Source organism: Diplotaxodon limnothrissa, linkage group LG7 (assembly GCF_057381915.1).
Source record: "Diplotaxodon limnothrissa isolate DT_005_m linkage group LG7, D_limnothrissa_male_GT1.1, whole genome shotgun sequence".
Classification (NCBI taxonomy): Eukaryota; Metazoa; Chordata; class Actinopteri; order Cichliformes; family Cichlidae; genus Diplotaxodon; species Diplotaxodon limnothrissa.
The window spans coordinates 23,203,179-23,224,014 of record NC_140602.1 but is presented as its reverse complement, the minus strand read 5'-3'; the positions used below and the strand labels follow the sequence as shown (position 1 = coordinate 23,224,014).

General features: G+C 38.9%; 1 protein-coding gene across 1 annotated transcript in view; it reads right to left on the bottom strand.

Annotated features, from left to right (window-relative positions):
• Positions 1–20,836, bottom strand: part of LOC146628287 (pleckstrin homology domain-containing family A member 7-like) — a 144,997-nt gene that overhangs the window by 22,995 nt on the left and 101,166 nt on the right. The window contains exons 6-9 of the mRNA XM_085359451.1: positions 17,411–17,515; positions 15,912–15,984; positions 11,283–11,383; positions 384–565 (exon numbers count right to left, since the gene is read on the bottom strand). Coding sequence (XP_085215577.1) covers positions 384–565; positions 11,283–11,383; positions 15,912–15,984; positions 17,411–17,515 — 461 coding nt within the window. The remainder of the gene's footprint in view (positions 1–383; positions 566–11,282; positions 11,384–15,911; positions 15,985–17,410; positions 17,516–20,836) is intronic.

Here is a 20,836-nt window from a genome sequence, read left to right as displayed (position 1 = left end):
AATAAAGAGGTGCCAGCAGCGGGTATCTGAGGTTGCTTGTGAATGATGGACTTATTTGATCTCTGCCCCTCGTAAACATATTAATAATTCATGAAGGAAGCTGCTGTTTGTTAAAAAAAAAAAAAAAAAGCACCCACATCAGCAATCAGAATGTATTTTTTGAATGATACTAATATTACAAACAAATTCATCATATTTTGGAGAAGCAGGAGTGGAGCAGGACATTTTTTAAATTATTCTGTGAATCTTTAAGTATGATAAAAGACAACACAGTGCAAAAACAGCATGTCTCAAATTGCGAATGACAACATTCCTATTTAAACTATAGGACTGTATTCATCTGGGAAAAGAAAAAAAATGAGATGAATAATGTTAATAATGACCTGATCATTGCATCGCTGTGGTTCTGCATCAGCGTGGCCTGGTTCATGGCCCTAAGCCAGGTGTTCATGTCTTCTTGGGTGTCGGCACTGAAGTAATAGGTTCGCATCCCAGTGTGCTCCGCCTGCGAGCCAATCACAGAGGTCTGCTTGTAAATGTACGAGCGCATACCAGTGTGGCTAGCCTGTAGGAAGAGAAAGGAGGCTGGGTCAAGTAGTGGTCAGAGGGGCACAGACATTACTTGAGAGACAGAGCGCCAGATGGGTTTCAAGTCCGAGAGACAGGGGGATATCATGCTGTCCAACAAGAGAAACAACATCAAGGGCAACATAAGCACTGACCAGTACAGAAAGAGCGAATGAAGGAAATCACACAGCAGAAATACAGAGACAATAACGCCAGCCAGTTACAACCCACAAAGGCACAACCTTCAAGCAATGAGAGGAAAGATACTGTGCTATGATGGAACACAAAAAAAACAAAAAGTTAGTGTCAGGGCAAAGATCCCTAACCCCAAATTTTCTTCATGAACCTGTCCCCATTTGAACCTTTTTTTTCTTCCTACTTCCTTTTCCACAACAGTAAAAATACAACAGCTTTTATAAGGTGCTTGACAAGACAGGTCCATAAATCACAGTGTTCTGCAAAGAAAAAGCAGTTGTCTACTGAGTTATTATATTTAGCACTGACAAATTTAAAATGAATATATCTTTATATACCTTTAAAATTTAAAAGGATATTAGTTCACATTCACTTAATTATTAGATTAGATTAATGTAGCTTCAGTCTAAAGACCAAACAGTGAAGTCTGCAGCTGTTCAAATGTAGGTGAGCATTTAACAGCTAGAGAGTTTGATATTTCTCTCAAAAATTACACAGGACAGAAATAGAACCAAAGGTGAATGAATAATTGGACTCGTTAAAAAAAAAAAAGCAGCTAAAAGCACAGCTGTAAGCATGAGTGCTGCTCCGTGCCTCAACCTACACTATAGTAACTCCAAACTTGGTGATATCTCAGCTTGCTCCACTTCCCCAAATAGCCCTAAAATCATTTAATGCATCTCTAAATAATTTGTCTGCAGATATCGCCTACATTTCCCCTTTACTGCGCCCTAGAAAACACATGCAGAATAGTTATGTTCAGCAGGTCTATCTGTTTGTGTAGGAGGAGACAGCAGTAATACCAGCACTACCACAGTAAGTGCATAAAAGGGAGGATTTTTTTTTTTAGTCAAAGTAAAAATGATTTTTTTTTCTTTACTCAAAAATCAACATGTTCTTGGCTGCACTGCACTGAGGTCTACTGAGAATACCATCAGAATGGAAGTTAGCATCTCTGCCTCTCCTGCCAAATCCCAAAGTTTTGCTGAACTATGAAACCCAAGGAAAGACTAGAAATGCTTAAGCCAAGTACTGTTTGATAATTCATCTATAATACACACTCACAGGATATTTTTGCTAAATAACTAAACATTATGTCACTGATACTGTAATTTGCCAGCAATCGTCAGCAATGGGATAATATAGCATCAAAGAAGCAGACCGGCCTTAAATTCAATGAACAGTGTATCAGTAAGGCAGTTTTTAATTAAAGAAGTCTAAGTGTTTAGTATGCTCAATAAAGATCTCTGTGTAAATGTGGGGTTATTAGAGCTCCTTTTAAGTGAGCTGCACTCCATTGAGCACAGCTCTATAAATGTCCTACTTTTCCCTTTCCTTCCTGCAGTGTTTCAGTAGTTGGGACTGGAAGACAAATGAGAGCACCCACTCAACAACAGATGCATTTTAATTTAAAGTAATTAGCCAGTCCTCCCTGTCCCAATCCACTGTCTGAATAATGAAGGCAGGATAGAGCAGTGTGTACGGTGTGTTGCTGTGGGATCCACAGAATTTCTCAGAGATTTTCTTACTCTGTTTATAATGTGATAAAATGAATGTAATTCTTGCATTCTTGTATTACAGCGTGACAGTCGGGAACACACAAAGCATCGCTCCCACGCTGGCTGTTTAATGTACACACTTAACACGCTCATGAATAAAACAGACTGTCAGTCCTGCTGTTATATCCCTGTTAATATAAACTCTAAATAAACCCTGGCAAACAGACGCACACAAACAGACGCACAACATGTGAACTCACCTCCCCTCTGCACTCCAGCTTAAACAAGCTCATTTCGGCGGCTGCAGCGAAGCACGACAAAAATAACTTGGAATATAATTCTAGTCACTATGCTAAAGTGTGGGCTTGACCCTGATGTTGCTACATATTTGAAGATCGGGGAGGTAACCGCATTCCACACCTGATGCACACAGGAATCAATAACCTGGCAGCTAAGCAAACACTTTCATGAGCTTTAGGCAAATGGAAACAAGGGAGGGGTATGGATGGGCTACGCATTGAGGAAACCTTATTTGGACTGTATGGAGGTGAGAGGCTGATAATGCCCTCATCATGAAGGTTACAGATTATGGTTGCTGAGCTAATACATATTATCCTTTGACATATGGGATGATCAATTAAGTAAAACATGTGATAGATGATTTTGTGGGTGACTTTTTCTCATTGTGACAAGGACTAAAAAAAAAAAGTACTATTTTCCGCACTATAAGGCGCACTTAAAATCCTTTAATTAATCCTTTAAAAATCGACCGTGCACGTTATAATTCGGTGCACCTTATGTATGAATTCTGGTTGTGCTTACTGACCTGGAACGGATTTTATGTTGTACACGGCACTCAAAAGTCTGTCAAAAATGCTTTAGTATGACTTTGGCAAGCTATGAAGCCGCACTGCTTGATGGATTGTCGGAGCAGTAAGGCTACCGTAGTCAGGAGCCTCGCGGAGTAATCCGGTTTCAAATTCTGTTTCAGGTCCCTAAGTCAAACGAACACTGCGGCGTCACTGAGAGTTAAAAACTGTCTAAATCCTTTCATCTTTAATAAAATGATCAGTGTTGCTGCTTTACCAGGTGTAACGATTAAGTTTAACATCCAGGTATCCATGAAAACAGGATTTATTAAATTTAACCGAGTTAGAAGTTAGCAGGAAGTTAGCGCACTAGTTTCCACCTAAACATGATATAGAATCAGAATCAGAATCAGAATACTTTATTCATCCCGAGGGAAATTAGGGGTTCTGACTGAGAGATTTCTTAAAAGATTAAAACGTACAGCTCTGCTGTCACTTCCAACATAAATGAAGACGGGAAACTAAACAGCAGTGATGTTTGTAGGGTTATTGAAGTTGGGCTAGCTGGTACATAATGATGTGATACGTGATCACTAGCGACACAGCTATGTTAGCATAACATAAACTGAAGCTGGAGGATGAACGCTAACTTTTATCCACTCAATAAAAGTTAACGTGAGGGTTCCCGATGGTTAGGGACAAATGCAATCGCATGGCAGGATGCTGTAAATGGACCAAACTTCAGTCAGGAGAACAACTGAGATAATCCATCCACGATACGAGGTTATTAATTAAAGTACTGCAACAACATTGGAATAGAGCAGCTGCAAGAGAATTCAACATTAATGAATCAATGGTACGGAAGTGGAGGAAGCAAGAAGAATGAGTTGAGTAACGTTTGACTTATCTGACTGTTTTGTTTCGCTTAATGCGCCTTATAATCTGGTGCGCCTTATGTATGAAAACAGACCCGTTCATCAGCAGTGCACCTTATAATATGGTGCGCCTTATGGTCCAAAAAATACTATGATTTCCCCAGACTGGATCATCTAGGACAGCTATCGTGTCCTATCATAACAAGACTCAAAAGTCTCAAAAAGCTAAAATAAAAAATAATATTATCCATTACTCTTTGAATGGTAATGTTTTTGTATGTCACTGACATTTCTGAGATCAAATAGTATATCAACGAATGGAAAAATAATCAGATTTACCAATAAAGAAACCCTAGCTCATCTTTAGTAATCTCCTTGTAACTAGTACAAACATCTCAGACCATAGTGTAAAACAGTAAACTGTATAAAACAATATAAATGTGCTATATCCAAGCATTTGCATTCAGTACAGCTGATCTATATGTAAAGAAACAATTAAAAGATGCAGACTACAAAAAGAATCCTGCCACCCTTTCACCACAGGTCACATCATTCATTTAAAATGTGCCATCAAAATTTTTCATGTCTCTACTCATTAAAAAATAAAAAGCACACCAGATTGAAAATATTTTTCTTTTAAGGTCATTGTGTGTCTCTTCACAGCTTCTAGTGCTCCAACTATTTTTAGATTGCTCCTTGGAAGTGTGGCTGTGACCACTTGAACTCATGAATCCGAAATGGCTGCTAGATTTCCTCTATTCAACAAAAGGGGTGGAGAGGCTCATGGTGCCAACTATGGAGAGTAACTATATAGTGTATTGGTTCAGCCAAAAGGATTTTGCCTTTTCAGTATGACGGGACACTTGGTTTGATGAACCTTCATATTCCTCAGGGCATTACAGTAACTACACACGACTCAACAAAGAAGTGGTGGAAGGTGGGAGAAAAAAAAAAAGAGCATGCTTCTGTTCACATTTCTACCCTGGCCTCTGGATCTTACCTTAGCAGGGCCTCAGGCCCGACTACATTTGATATTCTTGGCATAAAAGTAAAAGTCCCTTTAACACAGAAGTCAATGTTTTCTCTCTGCATAAGGTTCATGTCCAAAGTGAAACTGAAAATGTGTATCTGCAAGTGGTTTAAACAACACTTTAACAAAGTGATCCAAACTTAGCAGGAGTCCTGGAAGTGGCCCAGACAAATTTTAATCAAGCAATGTTTTTGCTTTTATCAAGCTTTTTATAACATTTCAAATTAGGTTTGCTTGTTTTAAAGATGCCTTTGCACTTGTTTGCTGCGGTGTTTGGTTAAAAAAATATGTAGGTTTGCCATGATGTTACCCAGAAGAAAACCACAGATGTAAACTGTGAAGGGCTCAGCTGGCCTTTCACTGTCAGGACTGGAGATGTGTTAAGGCATTTCAGGGGCCAGGAAACAGTCAGGGAAACTACTTAACAACTATTCATCATAAATGTGAACTCTAGATATGTCCAAAGAACATGCTAAATATCTTGATGAAAGCAACACAGCATCCTCAGGAAGCAGCTGTCAAAACACGCCTGTTCACTCACCGTCAGCACTCTGACAGATGGCCTCTTACAGCTACAATGGGACAGGCTGCTTGATGAGAGAGAGGGGGCTGTGCTACTAGTCAGATGTTTAGCCACGTGCAGGAATGCAGAGAGCACAGATGCAGACCAGAGGTTTAGGCACACATTTGTATGGCACTATGTTGGAGAAAGCAAATTCAGACTCTAACATAAATGATAGAAACTAAAAAGGTTTAATTTTGTGGATCCTCTGCGCACAACTTCTACCTGACCGTACACATTTAAAAGGAGAGAGAACTCCCGTCTCAAATCGCCAGCCTCAAATTTTTCCTCATTTATTGATACATCAGTACTGATGACAAATAATGACACAATGCAACACACATCCCCAGCAGTCTAAATTAACACTGGGAGTCTCTGGCTTTAACGGGAATGCTGAGTGGGTCATTCAGCACTGAGAGCATGACCGATACGCCTACACACCGAGTTCATACACAGCTCAGCCTCTTTTTCCTCTCTGTTGTTTGTGTCTGTGTGAGAGTTGGTTTCAGTTTAGGGTGTTTCTGGCAATTTGTTTCCTTCACTATGTTGTTCAATTGTGCTTTATTAATTTTTTTAAAAATTAAATAAATAAAGCACCATTTTCTCACTACTTGTTTCTGCTTCCAATTCACAGCCACCAATAGCTGCTATCACTTCCTTCCTCTCCATATCTTATCCATTCCTTTCCTCTCTTTATTATAGTTTCCAGTTTGAAACATTTCCTATCCCTTCCTGTTTTCTCTCTCCTTCAGCTTGAAAATATCACTTACCACTTGCACTAACATAAGCTTACAATAGTGCCTGCCCCATTCCTGTGGACAGCCCTCACAAAAAAACAAAAACAAACAAACCCCAAAAGCACGCACACATGCACCCTCTCTTTGTCTCTCTCTGGCACTATTCAGAGAGTCATTGTGCTCATAAAGATAAGCCTCAGCATCAGCCAGAGCACCACAAAGCTCCTGATAAGGCACATTCTGCAAAACTTGCTACAGCAGAAATTGAATCTACACAAAAAAAAAAATCCAAATGAAAAAACAAGAACTTGTGGTGGCTCAGAAATGTCACTGTTTCTGCAAGCAGCATGCCAAATTATTACATTATTCTTTACTTTAAAGATTCCCTAAACAGCAGCTGTTTTAAAGAGAAGAGAGAAAAAAATGTAACGTTTAGGTGACTGAGGGGTTACATAAACTGCATCTAAAGCAAGAGATTTCTTGCAGCTTTTTAAAATGACTTATTCCGCGCTTTCTCACTGGAACAGCAACTTGAGGTGACATGACTTCCAAATAAAGCTTTTCTCCTTGCTATCAAAAAAGATTGCATGCTGGTACAGTCGATGTAACAGATGGGGCAGAAAGCAAGAAGGGCGCAAAGATGAATGATAAGCTCAAAACCAGATAAGGCAAATACAAAGATTCACACTGCGATAAGAAGTAGGCGAAAGTGAAACAGGAAAAACAACAGAGGGGAATTTAAATAAGAGAACACTGATGGAAAAAAAATGAAAAAGACAACAACAACTTCAGCCAAAAGAAGATGTTACTACCAAGACATGCATCAGAAATCAAAAGAATATACAAGGTTGCTGTATATTCTGTCCAGTCTGAATCAAAAGGCCACACCAAAGGCAGACAACATGGATATATAAGGCTTACATCTGGCAAAGTGAGAGAACATGAGAGCATAGAGTACCTATTTATGGGAGGACTGTCACTGGATGGTGCGACACTCTCAGGGCGGGAGGGAAGTCCCAGTCAGGCAGCCAGCCAATGGGAACAAGAGAGGGAAGAGCATTCAGTGAATAGGGGAAGGAGGGTAAAGTAGGGTGGGAACTTGTCGTGGGAACCCGAAGGCACAATTTGTGCAGTCCCAATGGGTATACGTTGATTTAGTAGTCAGCACCGTAGTAGTTCAAAAACTGTAGTCCAAATCAAATACCCACCATTATCTAGCACAGGAAGGTAGCGGTCTTCTTTTTGCTTTAAAGTTGTTGTTTTGATGTTGTGATGCATGCAGTGTTTAATGAAGTGGGGCACTCTGCATATGACCGCACATACTAACAGTGGTGCTAAAGACCAACTTATTACCAGGTTGAGTATCAGTGCTTCGGTTTAACCTCATCAGCATCCAGAACAAGTTATGTGCATAGTTCAATGTTTTCAAAAGGGTGAATAACTGTATATACGCCAGAGTGACGTCACACTGTACCTGGGGTGCACTTCCACATCACTGCATCAAGGAACTATTGGAAATCATCACTAGAATATTATAAGCCGATTTAAGGTTGCTGAAAACATCATGAATAAATAAAAAAGCAGGAGAACTTCACGGCTTCCTTTAGGGTTTCCAGATCACGGTAAAAATATTTCATCTGTGAGCCAAACTGATAAGGGAGTTTTAAGACCAATATCAGGACAGATATTTGGTGTTTAAAAGGACGACATATAAGCCAATATTTTTGTTCATTTTAGACAGTAGGTTGTAAGTAAGTAGTATCAAGTAATATTTTATTTCAAGGCAACCAGAAAATAATCCCGAGAAAGCATCGAACCACAAACTTAACACATTTTCATGTAAATCCATATTAGCTACCTATCTTAATCGTTTCTGGTGATTAAGAACCCTGCAATGTACTTTATATGCTTTTTGTTTTTGCTCACTACTGACTTCTTGGTTTTAAATATATTATTATTGATTATTATTTAACTATATAATTATTACTCTGTACCTTTCACTGTTTGAGAGGCAAAGTGTGAAATGGTTACGGTATCACTGATGTCAACAGACAGACACAAGAGCCTGTTTTATTAAAAATATTCACTTTGGCATCTAAAATCTAGGTTTGCTGAAATAACTGTCACGGGGAAGCAAATTATATGTTCTACAGAATCCTAAATTCTGATAATAACGTCAGAATGAGCAACGGTGCATTACAATTAGCAAGTGTCCCTGAGAAACTGTTTTTTCACACCTTATGGCATGTCTAAAAAATTTAAATTGCAGAGAAACAAAATGACTAAATGGCTCCTGATATGTATTTTTAACATCTAACTTATGCACTGATTCAGTTTGTCAAGAAAATATTGTAAAGATGGAGAAAAAGTTACAGTAAAATGTGGTTTTACTGGGTTTATCCCCCCACTACACCACCTGTTGGTTAAGGTGAGACAGGGTATGTTTGGATTCCTCCAAAACGACTGACTACAGTGAATGCCTTCGGATAAATAACAGGTGACTTGTTCTGCCCACTGCCTACTGGACGGGCAGTGGAGCACTTTGTCTTACATCTGTTTGGGCTCTTCTATCACAAGGACAAATGCAGAAAATCTTTCCTCAGTGTATTATATTTAGGTTTGGATCTACTGAACTCTTCTCTTGTTTCCATTTTCTGTTTTTATTGATTTCTTTTTGTGTAACCTTTTACATTTTGGGACTATTTTGTTTTGTGATATTGTATTTATTTTTTATCAGGCTATGTTGTTTTTAATGTTTTTAAGCTGCAGTGCTATAGTAAATTCCAGTACAGTAAACTTTTGGGATAAAGTATCGTAAACATCTTTATTCATCTAGTCTGTCAGAGCTTTAGCATGTGCAATGCAATCATACGTTTTATGAATCTATTCGTTAAATAAAAAATAAAAAATAAAACAAAAATGTTGATTCAAACTTTGCAGTCTTGTTTCCGAGTTCATCTCCATGTGCGCCTAACGTTGCTTCCAGAAATGCCATTTTTAGATTGTTCCTGGGATGTCCTGCTCTGAACATCTGAGCTTGAAAATCTGCAATGTAGGCTCCTCTACTTTGTCAGAATGAAATTTAACTTCAACTTTATTTGGAGAAAGAGGGCACAGGTGCAGGGAGCCAAATCTAGCAAACGATGCAGGTGGTCAGCAAAGACTGTGTTGAAAAAGCCAAAAAACTCACATGGTTTTAGGCACTGCTGTGAAACAGCGCACAACAGTGTGTGGCATCATTTCAGCAGCAAACATCCTCCCTCGGTCTTTGCAGAGCTCGGCACTGACAGTCTGACCCTAGGGGATAAATTCATGGTGCGCAACCTCTTGAATGTGCGAGAAAGCAAAACGTCTGCGCTTATACACAGCCTCTGGGCTTGGACACTGTGGTGCTTTCCAGAGAAAACCTCCTGTTTGGTCTCCAACTCTTTTCAACTGCAATGGTCCTTCATTTGAGCTGCATCTGTTTCATTCATTTGACAGAGAAAATTATGTTTGATCTCCACACAAGTTCAAGATCATCGTGTAAAAAAAGCCAAAATAAAACAAAAAAACCTTCAGAGCATCTTCATACTGCAGCCAAACCGGAAGAGATGCAGATTTACTCAAAGAGGAAAGACGAAATCTGCCAAATTTAAATCATGCATGATTTATTTTATTTTATTTATTATTTATTAATTAATTAATTAATTTATTTATTTTTTTTGGGGGGGGGGGGGGGGGGGGGTAAATTACATTCAGTAGGATTCAATCCAGCTGTCAATTCAACTAGAAGGTGCTTAACTTCAGTCCAGTTTACAAATTATAAAATGGACCATTAGCCACCTCAATGACTATATTTCAATGCATAAAGACTAAAAATATATCTCACTAAAGAACAATTTATGGATCTTTTGCTAATCTCTGGTCACAGGAATGTGTCTTTAACAGACAAGAAAACATGTTCCTTCCCAGAATAAACCAAAAGTTCAATTAACCATGTTCACAAAAAGCAAATAAAAACCCTGTGCATATACTGTATCTTCTTGCAAATGTGCGGAAATCCCTCCTGCAGTATAGGACAGTGCGTGCTGTACAGTAATCCAGCCTCTTAATTTTACACATGTTGGGTTTAACTCAGAAACTTGTGCCTTGGGGAACAGAAAAGCTTCATGCCATTCCAGACATGCTTGTCTGTCTCAATAAAGACAGACAATCAGTGGTAATAGACATTACTACAACAGCTGGTAAGTGCTGCACAATGAAGCTGAGTGGTGGCTTCACTAGCAGGTTATTACTGTAGGAAGATAACAGTCTGTGAAAGAGACAGAATTGTATTTCATTTTCATTTCATTTCAATTTGAGAAGGTCATGATTTAAAATCTAATAAACATTTTAACTGTACACAAATTTAAACTCTGACTTTCTGTTTTCAACCCAAAGACGTGTTACTGCTATGAAGTTTACAATCAGACAAAAAAAACAGTGTCTGCACACATAGATCACAAACATATGAATAAATATGTTTATAAAGTTATGTTGTATGTTTTCATACAGCAGGTGTTACACAGGCCTTCTGCAGTAAAGCAGTTTTTGTGTTGTTATTTCAAACTGCTCTCGGTGATGATATAGACCACTTCTTGGAAAGTGCTTTAAATAGCAGGGGTTGTTTTATCTCAAGTGGCTCCTGTGGGAATAAAACCCATTATCTATGTCTTCTAAAGCTGGAATACCTTATACATGATGCCTCTTTCAATTTGTGGCCATGTTTAACACTGTCACGGCAGAGCTGAAAAAATATTACAGTCTAATAAATTTATCTTCCCGACACACCTTAAATTTTAATGTTCAGATGGTTCTGGTGGTTTAATTGGCTAACAGGACATCAGTATATGAGAAACACCCAGAGGGAATCATTCCAAGTTTTGTTTTTAACCAAGAACCAAGAAAAAGTGCAACTATAAGACAGAAAAAAGATAAACATCAATCAAAATCGGATAAAAACTCTGTATAACAAAAAGAGGCGTACCTTAAAGGTATACTTGCGGTTGATGTGATCCTCAAGTCCCACTGGTGAAATGACATAGCTGGGCAGAGGAATACTGCCCAGGACTGACTCCTCTCTGCTGTCTGGAGATAGAGCGAGAAAGAGAGAGAGAAGAACGAGAGAGGGGAGGTCAGCGGGGTAAGGTGGAGGGGGAAAAAAGACAGGCAAGAGATATAGAGGACAGGAAGGAGCGACAGAATAAATATCACTCATCAGCCCACTAATTTCCTCACTGCCAGCCACCAGTATCACAACACTGACAAACACGAACTCGTATGACATCACTCATACCACAGTGTATGCCAAACAGTAAATGACCACTCTGGCATGCCAGTGTCACAGAGTTAAAGCTCCTCTGCTCCAGCTGGCAGCCGGCCGCCTGTCCTCAGCCTCTGCCCCGTCCAGTTTACACGTTGAGATCACAGTCAGCACATGCACATGCACACACACACACAGATCTGTCCTTTGTAAGAACCATCACTGATGCAATACGGTCTTCAACTTTTACCCTTCAAAGAAAAAAAAAGTCTCCAAAAACACTTCGCAGTGTTTTATAAACAAAAATTCATCACATATTTGTTTTCCACTGAATATTGTAATAGCATGCTAGAATGTGTATGGTAAGGACAGTGTCTCCATGTGCGACGATTACCACATCGTAAAATTTAGCAATAGCATGAAAATGTGTGCGTGTGCATGCAGCACCTGCGTATGTGGGCGGTTTGGCTGAGAGGTGATAAGACGGCGCTGTAGCTAAAGGAGTAATTGGTTAAAAATAATTCAAGGACCTTTGAAGGGGACATTCCCTAAATGGTGGGCAAGATAGTGGGGTCTTTTTTATCTGCTCTGCCACGTCTGTCTCACACACTTTGCGGGGTATGACATACAGTGTACAGCCCCTTGAGTCAAATTTGAGTTGCGATATTGGGCTTTAAAAATAAAACTGACTTGACTGAAAACAGACCACAGAAGACATATGAGGGGAAAAAAGAGGAAGAAACAAAGGGGCCTCGTTCATCAATGATCCCTGCACACAGTCACAGTCATTTGTGAAAACAGCGCGTACAAATATTATCTTGTGTGTGAGTGTGCATAAATTTCGAAGCTCTCAGCACCATGCGTGTGTAGATTGCTCCCATGAAGGACTACTTACAAAATGCAAACGCAGCTCACACAATAAAACTGCTGGAAACGCAAAAGCACAATACCAACTAAATAATCATCTCTAATCTGAGAACTTTATTGGAGAGCACATTTTTAGTGACAGCAAAGCCCTCCAGAGACTGATGTGCAATCACTAGATTCAGTTTGCTGCAGCCAGTCTTTCATCCCAAGTGCCATCAGCTTACTCCAATATTAAAGAAGGACAAAGGCCATGCAGGTGCAAACATAAGACTTACTGATTCTGGATTTTCTGCACTCTCAGATGGGTCTGAATAAAATTGTGCATTTCAGTCTAGTAAGAGTTGTTCATAGGTTGTTCCCACAAATACCACTATTTTCTTTTCTTTTCATGTAAGCAGCAACAAGTCTATTAAAGTAAAGTCGGCTTCCATAGATGGGTAAGGGTTAAAAATACTGAGAAGTTTTAATATTTTATTTTATTCTAATTATAATCTGAATTTCTAGAACTCAGTTTGGCATTTTCAAATTCTTGTTTTCCCATAACCATCGGATCAAAACCCAGAAAGAAAATGACAAAGAAAAGATGTGAGAATCATTTTCAGCAACTGCTAATTCATTTTTATATATGCATTTAATTGCGTAATGTTGTTTTAAGGAGTCAGTATTTTCATGCAAATATAATGTTGGTATTAAAAAAAACTTACTGTAAAAGCTCTGACATTTATCATCAAAACAAGAAAAGTCCTAATAAAAAACAAAGATAGCAAAGCCGTATTTGACTGTTTGGGTAGGAAAGGGAGGAGATAAGTCGTGTTGAAGAGAGAGATCAAGTGTGCTCATGTTGGGAGGAGAAACCTTTGAACTGAGCGAGAAGACAGAAAAAAGGGAAAAAACAAAAACAACAGAATTGATTTCACCCTCCTGTTGAGGTGAGCAGGCAGAGGAGCGTGTCCCAAATGTTTGGCTATAACCATGGAGATAAAAATGGTGTGGAGAGATAGATAGCGACAAGCAGGGAATGGTAGACCAATTGTGATGGTGTGTGTGATGTAGAGCATCGGTGTAAGCAGTGTGTACATGTTCAATGGTTGGAACCACATAACAGATATAGAGATTACTGCTCACCTAAAGTGAATTTCTGGCTGCTTTGACAGCTGCAGTTTACCGAAAACTGTCATAGTCTACTTTGATCTTTGTCCTTTAACCTTTTGCATTGATTGTGGATCTTTCCATCCTCTCATAATAAACTCTCCTCACCGGAAGTGTATCATTTTATGCATTTAATTTTTCAAACAATACCATAGAGAAACATGCAGAGTATAATACAGCCTAATGCAATGGCCATTTTCTCGTCTGCATCAAGTTCTACAAAGTTTGGATGAGACACTGCGAGCTACTGAATCAAAGATAAGCTACTTCATGAAGGCTGCAGAGGCATGCCAGTTATGATGTGTGATTTCCTTTAATGATGTTTCAATTATTTTGTCTTAAAAGGAACTTTTGAGGATTAACAGATTATAACTTTTCATTTAAACTGCTTCTTCTTACACCCTGCTTGGGCTGGCTGTGTCCCAGTGTCAAAGTACATCGGGTTGGGATAGGATGGAATTTTTTGGCTTGCTCTTCTCCTTTCTTCATAAATGTCAGTTCTGGCATTATTATGCAAAACACATATTAATTAGGGGTGCAACGATATTCGTATCGATATTGAACCGTTCGATACAGTGCTTTCGGTTCGGTACGCATATGTATCGAACAATACAACATTTGTAATTTATTTTATCAATTTTCCTTCTGACGATGCTGTCTGTGTTGAGCGCTCAGTGAATCTGTGTTCGACTACTCCGCCTAGGCTGCACTGTCGAGCGCAGATCCACTGAGCGCTCAACACAGACAGCATAGTCAGAAGGAAGAGCGCAGGGCACCTCCCCCACCCTCATTCAGATCTGGCGTTTGGAATTATTTTGGTTTTCATGTGACGTATGACCCTGAAGGTAAGCAAGTCATGGACTAAAGTAAAACAGTATGTTGGATGTGCCATGCAATGCTCAATTACATTGGTGTGAACTAGTGTGCTAGCGCAGTTAGCTCGTTAACGTGTTGGCCGTCTAGCCCCATGCACGGAGCGATCGGCGGTAGCTCGTTAACGGAGATTTGCCGTGTTGTGGCGTTAAGGTCATTTCAACGAGATTAACCTGAAAGCACTAGTGGGAACACAACGAATATGACTGCACATTTACGCCGACATCATCCTAGTGCAAAGACAAGTGGAAGCAGACAAAAACAAGCAAGCATGCTACTAACTTTAGCCGAGTCATTTAGACAGCTGTTAGCACATGATTCTCCTTATGCTGCTGAGAATATAGCCCAGAAGAAGCGGATAGTATAGCTTTTATTTTGGAAAGAGCCATTTCTCTGTAATAAACTCTCTTTTCCAAAGATGAGTGATTCCTCAATCAGATACAGGGCTTGCAATATCGCTAGCCCGACGTCCCGGAGCTAGCGATCTTTCCAGTCGGGCTACCAAAATCTTTCTCTTCCCTGCCCGTCGGGCTATTGTAGGAAAAATATATGTCAATGCTTTTGCATTCTTTCAGAAATGTAGCTGGGTAATTATGTCATTGGCATCGGTGAGCCACTGTCAATATGTGACATATTGAAGTCGCGTTTGAATTTGCGCTTGTTTTTTTGCTTTCACTTTGCAATCGTGCGAACTGTGTATAGAGAGCGACAGCACTGACCTGTGAGTGATGATAATTTGTGCACCAATTCCTCTGACATCGTCTTATTAATCGTTAGCTTACTATGCAAACATGACAAGTGAAATCTCCCGCAGCAAGCTTAAACATGTGAGAGGTTGATCGCGCAGAGAATCGCTGAGCTTATGTGAGTGTGTGTAAAAGCATTTCAGTTCTGCTGAGCCAAATAAGACAGGTCAGGGTGAAGAAGTGACAGCCAAAGAAAAGCTTACCACAAAACGGAGAAGTTATGACAAATCAGACTATAAGGCAAAAAGAAAGTGCAGCTTTATGGTTTCATGGACAAAAGAATTTCTGTGGCTGCAATATGACGAGCTAAATAACCAGGGCTGCACATAAGTGGTCCGCAGGTGCGCATTCGCTGTCAAAATAAAAAACACGCACAAGGGTTAGGGTTAAATTTAAAAACTGTACTTTTGAGTTAAAATATATATTTATAATTTTAATAAATGACAAATTAAAAATGCATGAACATTTTTTTGTATCGAAAAAATATCAAACCGTGACACCAAAGTATCGAACCGAACCGAACCGTGAATTTTGTGTATCGTTGCACCCCTAATATTAATGTGAATAATAATTAAAAAAACAAATATAAAACAAAAAGAAATTGACTAGCAAGACGAACCTGTAGTTTATAGAGCTCTCTTGGCAAATCAAATATTATTGGCACAACAGGGCATTCAGATCCCACACTACTTTCACTTAACATTCCACAAAGACTTACCTTTGTAGTAAAACAGACAGAAATCAGCCAAGACAAACCATTTCCTCTTCCAAAGACGCATCCCAGAGCTGTCCTGAAAAAGAAAGAGAGGTAAAGAGTTTAAGTGAAGAATGCATAAATAATAAGACGAGAAGTACCACTAACTGGAGAAGATAACAAGCAAGACTAGAGAGCTCTTAAATAAGAAGAGAGAGGAGGTAATGAGAAAGGAAGGAAGAGCCTGAGAAATAAGGATGCAGAAAGGGGAAGTGAGGGACAGTAGTAAGGTGGGTACATGCAAAGGAAAAGAGAAAAGACAGAGGGGGAAGGGAGTGATCATTTGTCCTCATTCGCTGGCTCACTGAGTCTGCCATGAGTGCTTTACTGCCCATTTTGTCTTTTATGTCCTTTGGCTGAAAATAGGTCAATTTGAAGAGCTGAGCAGATACAGCAGTGGCTGAAGATGTATGATGCTACGACCATATAATACAAGCATGTGAGTGGATGAAAGGCATAAACTGCATTATGTCAGTCTGGCCATGATAGTGGACATCTGTGCATCAGTGTGTATAATTATTTATAGCAATGTGCTTATATTTATGTGCACCAAAATAGGATTCAAATTGTGTGCATTCATGCACCCCAGAGCATTTTAAAGGGTTTCTTTCTAATTAAAATATAATGTAATTGCAGTAAATAGATCGTGTGCACAGTTGCGAGTGTGCTACTGTCTGTGTGACTGTGTGGGCATGCCTCTTTGTGTGGTCATTAAAATATTGCTTCATAGTAACATCACTCACTGTTTGTCTTGTACGGAGGCCAAGAATCTCCCAGTGGGATGATGCCAACAACAGATATTTTAAGTATAACTTCAAATAAACAAGTAGTCTCTAGTAACAGGCTGTCTGTGATTAACAGCAGGTGTTCAGTATTGCCAAAGCAAAGGAAATAAATCAAGAAAAATATCAAACTGGGTTACTGAAGGAAATGTTAGAGAATCATGCTGGATTAAGGGATTGCTGACTAAAAGAAAGCACAGTACCAGTAGTCTCATAAATACTTTAAAAGTATACGACAATTATTTGCTCCATAACTACTATTATCAGGCTAATTGCAACTTTTTTCAGCATGACAGTATTTCATTAAATGTCTGCAGGCTGTTTAAAGCTATATGTTTCATATATTTATAGACGTAGAAGTTAAAAGCTATATATCTATAGCTGAATTTAGATTTCAAAGAAAAAAGAAAGACATTTTATATAAAACGTATTTGGTTACTTTAAAATAATAATTGCCAAATAAGTGAACAAAAGTATTATCTAATGTGCTAAACACATTTTTACACTATTATGTACACTTTTCACATTTATTTTCATTTTTAAATCTTAAACTATCACAAAGTTGTCCTATTCAGGCGTAAAAAAAGCAAATCAAGCAAACCCAGTTCAAACTTTATCAACATTAGTCTTGATGTGACTGTATGCAAGTTACAATTGGTGTTTCCGTTCGAGTGTCCCAACCTGTTTGTACAGCCATCCGCGGACCACCACAGGGACGTTGGGATTCCTCTTGATGGACTGCTCTCTCTTCCCAAAGCTGTGCACCTTGCCACTGGACCGGGAGCCCTGTAAAAGACAGAAAGAATATAGAGAGATTTTATGTGACATGCGTTAAGTTAACAGTTCATCTGTATATTTTAATACAACTTCTGGAGCCTTACTGCAGATTTTTCTCTGTGTAAAACCACTTGCTGAAGGCTGACAGCCTATTTTACAGGAAGCGATAACTGCAGCAAACAGGGGTGAGTCTAAAGGAGGCCATGACCACATTAATGTCAAGGCTTTTGTAATATTTTTTCAGAGTAAATGTGAAAAAAAATACAATATTGTGTTAATTAAATTAACATTTAAAAATATAAGAATAAAAGCTTTTTTCATAAGCCAATAAAAATGTTCACTGGCCATTAAACTCTGAGCCACTGACCTGAGGGTTGTTATTCTGGATACTGAATTATTATTAATATTAATCAATGTTTGCAACATAACAACATCTGTTTTCAGCAGCAGAAAAACTTGCTTCCTATTAATCTCAGAAAGCCTCCAAGATGACAGAGCAAACTTTTTTTTTTTACTTTGATCTTTGACTGTACTTAAATAATTTATTTCAATATGACACGTACATAAAAGGGTTTAGTTGGCATTTTTTTTGGCAGATGTTGTATGCAGTTAAACCTTAAAACACTCCAATTTCTGAAATGGAAACCAATGAGCCGTTCATTGTGAAAGACCTGTGTTTTTTTCTCTTTGGAATATGTATTATTTCTCATTAATAAGACAAAAGTATTTTTTGACTCGATTATATGATGGAATAAACAACAGGGAAGCGTATCTACTTAAATTCTGAACAGCTTGATTAGAGCCTGTCTGACTACATTAAGGATCGGAAAATAACCAGCTTCTCTACATAAGAGAAATGAGGCCAATTTTACATCAACTAGCAAATGCACTGTTCCACCTAAGCTCTCTGGGAATAGTGCATGCTGACCTCAAACCTAGAGACACAATGGTTATGGACCGCCATCAGTCTCCCATCAAAGGACTCAAAATTGCTGCTTTCAGTCAGAGATCTGGTAGCCACTGATAGCCAGCCCTCAGTTGAATGTCAGCCGCTAAGTGTCCCCCCTCTTTCCCTTGGGACGTATCTACTTTTCACTATAAACACGCCCCTTTCACCCAAATGCACAGTGTCACCATGAGATGGTGCTTTCTTCAAAAAAACTTTGACTTGTATAGTTAGCTATAGATCAGGGCTGCCCAATCCCAGTCCTCGAGAGCTACTATCCTGCAGCTTTTAGATGCATCCCTACTCCAACACAGCTGAATCAAATGGTTTGATTACCTCTTCAGCATGCCATCATGTTTGGCAAAGGCCTGATAACAAGCCATTCATTTGATTCAGGTGTGTGGGAACAAGGATGCATCTAAAAGCTGCAGGACGGTAGCTCTCGAGGACCGGGATTGGGCACCCCTGCTATAGATGATTTTCTCTGTATTATTGTAGGGTCTTTGCCTTATAATATAAAACTCATTGAAGGCACCGTTTTGATTTGGCGCTATGAAAAAAATGAATTGAACTTCAAATTCTTTTGACAGCTTTCGTAAAGAAATAAAGAAATCATTTTTTTGCACACAAGCTTCCTCGTAGATCCCAAACCAGATGTGGAAGTTATTTTTGAGACTGATAGAACTTAATTTTTCATTTAGCCTATTGCTTGCTGGGTCGTTTTTCTTCAGACCTCTGTTTAATCATTAGCATGTCCTTCAATTTTTCTTTTAAATTGCAACTTAATATTTTGATTTATTCTTTAGATTACGTTAAAATCTTATATTGTGCAAAAGTCTTGCGCGATCCATAATTTCTCTAGATTTTACATAATAGCGCCCAGACTTTCACCTAGCTTGTTTTTTTTTTTTTTTAAGTGCTCTCTGGTTTTATGAAGGCGTTTCAAAGCTGCTCTTTGGACACAGACTAAGTTTAGCGGCAGACAACTTGAGTAAGCAAGCTTGAATGTGATCATTAGCCATTAATTTATTGGGAAAACGTAAATGGCGAGAATTACCAATAGTTTTAAGCACAGTGCCTGAGCTATGGAGTTCACTCCTACAGCAGCATTTCACTGACCTTATTAATCATCAGAAATATTCACAACAAAGTGCCACATCCCCAATTAGGGCGCATTTAAATTTAAATTTTGCATTTTATATAAGAACATTAGCAGTGCAATGAAATCATGTTTTTATGCTTTGAAGTCAGCAAGAATGCAAGCATCAATTTCTGTCTGGCTTTTTTGGTGTGCACAACCGGTGCCTTATTTGATGCAAACTCATATATATATAGTGTAGCAAGCCTGTAAATGAATGCATCTCCACGCTGCTTTACCATTACTACTGGTTTTCCTAAATGCCGCTTAGGGGCGTTACTACTCATGCTTGCATCATCCAGGCGTCCTAGACGGGGGATACCAATACGATCACCCATCATTCGGCAGTCGGTCAGGATTCAACCAGGGATCCATCATGGCCCTGTTGCTGATGAGGTGGCCATTTTAAGTGGCTGTATCTTAGCTGCTGCAGCTCATCGGTACCATTCATCTACTGTGCTAAATTAGCTTGGTTAATTACCTATATGACTGCACTAAAGGCACCTTGGCATATTTCTTCTCCTTAACACAACTGTGGTCAAAAAGGCAGCAAGAAAAAGCAGGACAGTTTACTGTGTTACAGTAGGTTATATTTGGAAATAGGCTGTCTGTGTCTCATCAGACCATTCAATCTTACTTATATCACTGAACAAACTTTCACCCACACTATGATTTTCTCTTTTCGGCTACCCTTCTTTTTCTGCCCTAGTTGTGATATAATTAGAGCCATTATATGAGCACAGACAATGTTTCCACCAGATCTCTGTGACAGTCACTCTTGCTATGACATTTGTCTGACATTGACAAAGCCTCTTTAGACTGGCAGGCAGAAGGTTAGGCATGTGGGCTTGTAACCTGCAGGTCAATATTTCAACTGCCAGACACAGGAAAGTCTGACCTTTGAATCTGACTGACTACCATCAAAAAAAGTGAGGGAATGACTGCAAGAACACTGGGAGTATTAAAAGACTGTGTTGATGTGCATTATCTTTGTAAGGCTTAGGAAGAAAATCCAAAGATTCTTTTTCAAAATGACCAGAGTAAATTAAAGTTCCTTAAAACAAGGTAAAACCTCTGTATCCTCATTTACTTTAACCTCCTAAGACCTGAACTCTTCCATGGCATGCATTTTTAATTTCTCTTTGATATTTGGGCTGATTGGGACCCGATGAATGTAAAAACAAAGAATTACCAGATTTTTTTTTTTTCCTTATTTTTGTTTCTAAGACAAATCAGAACCACATAT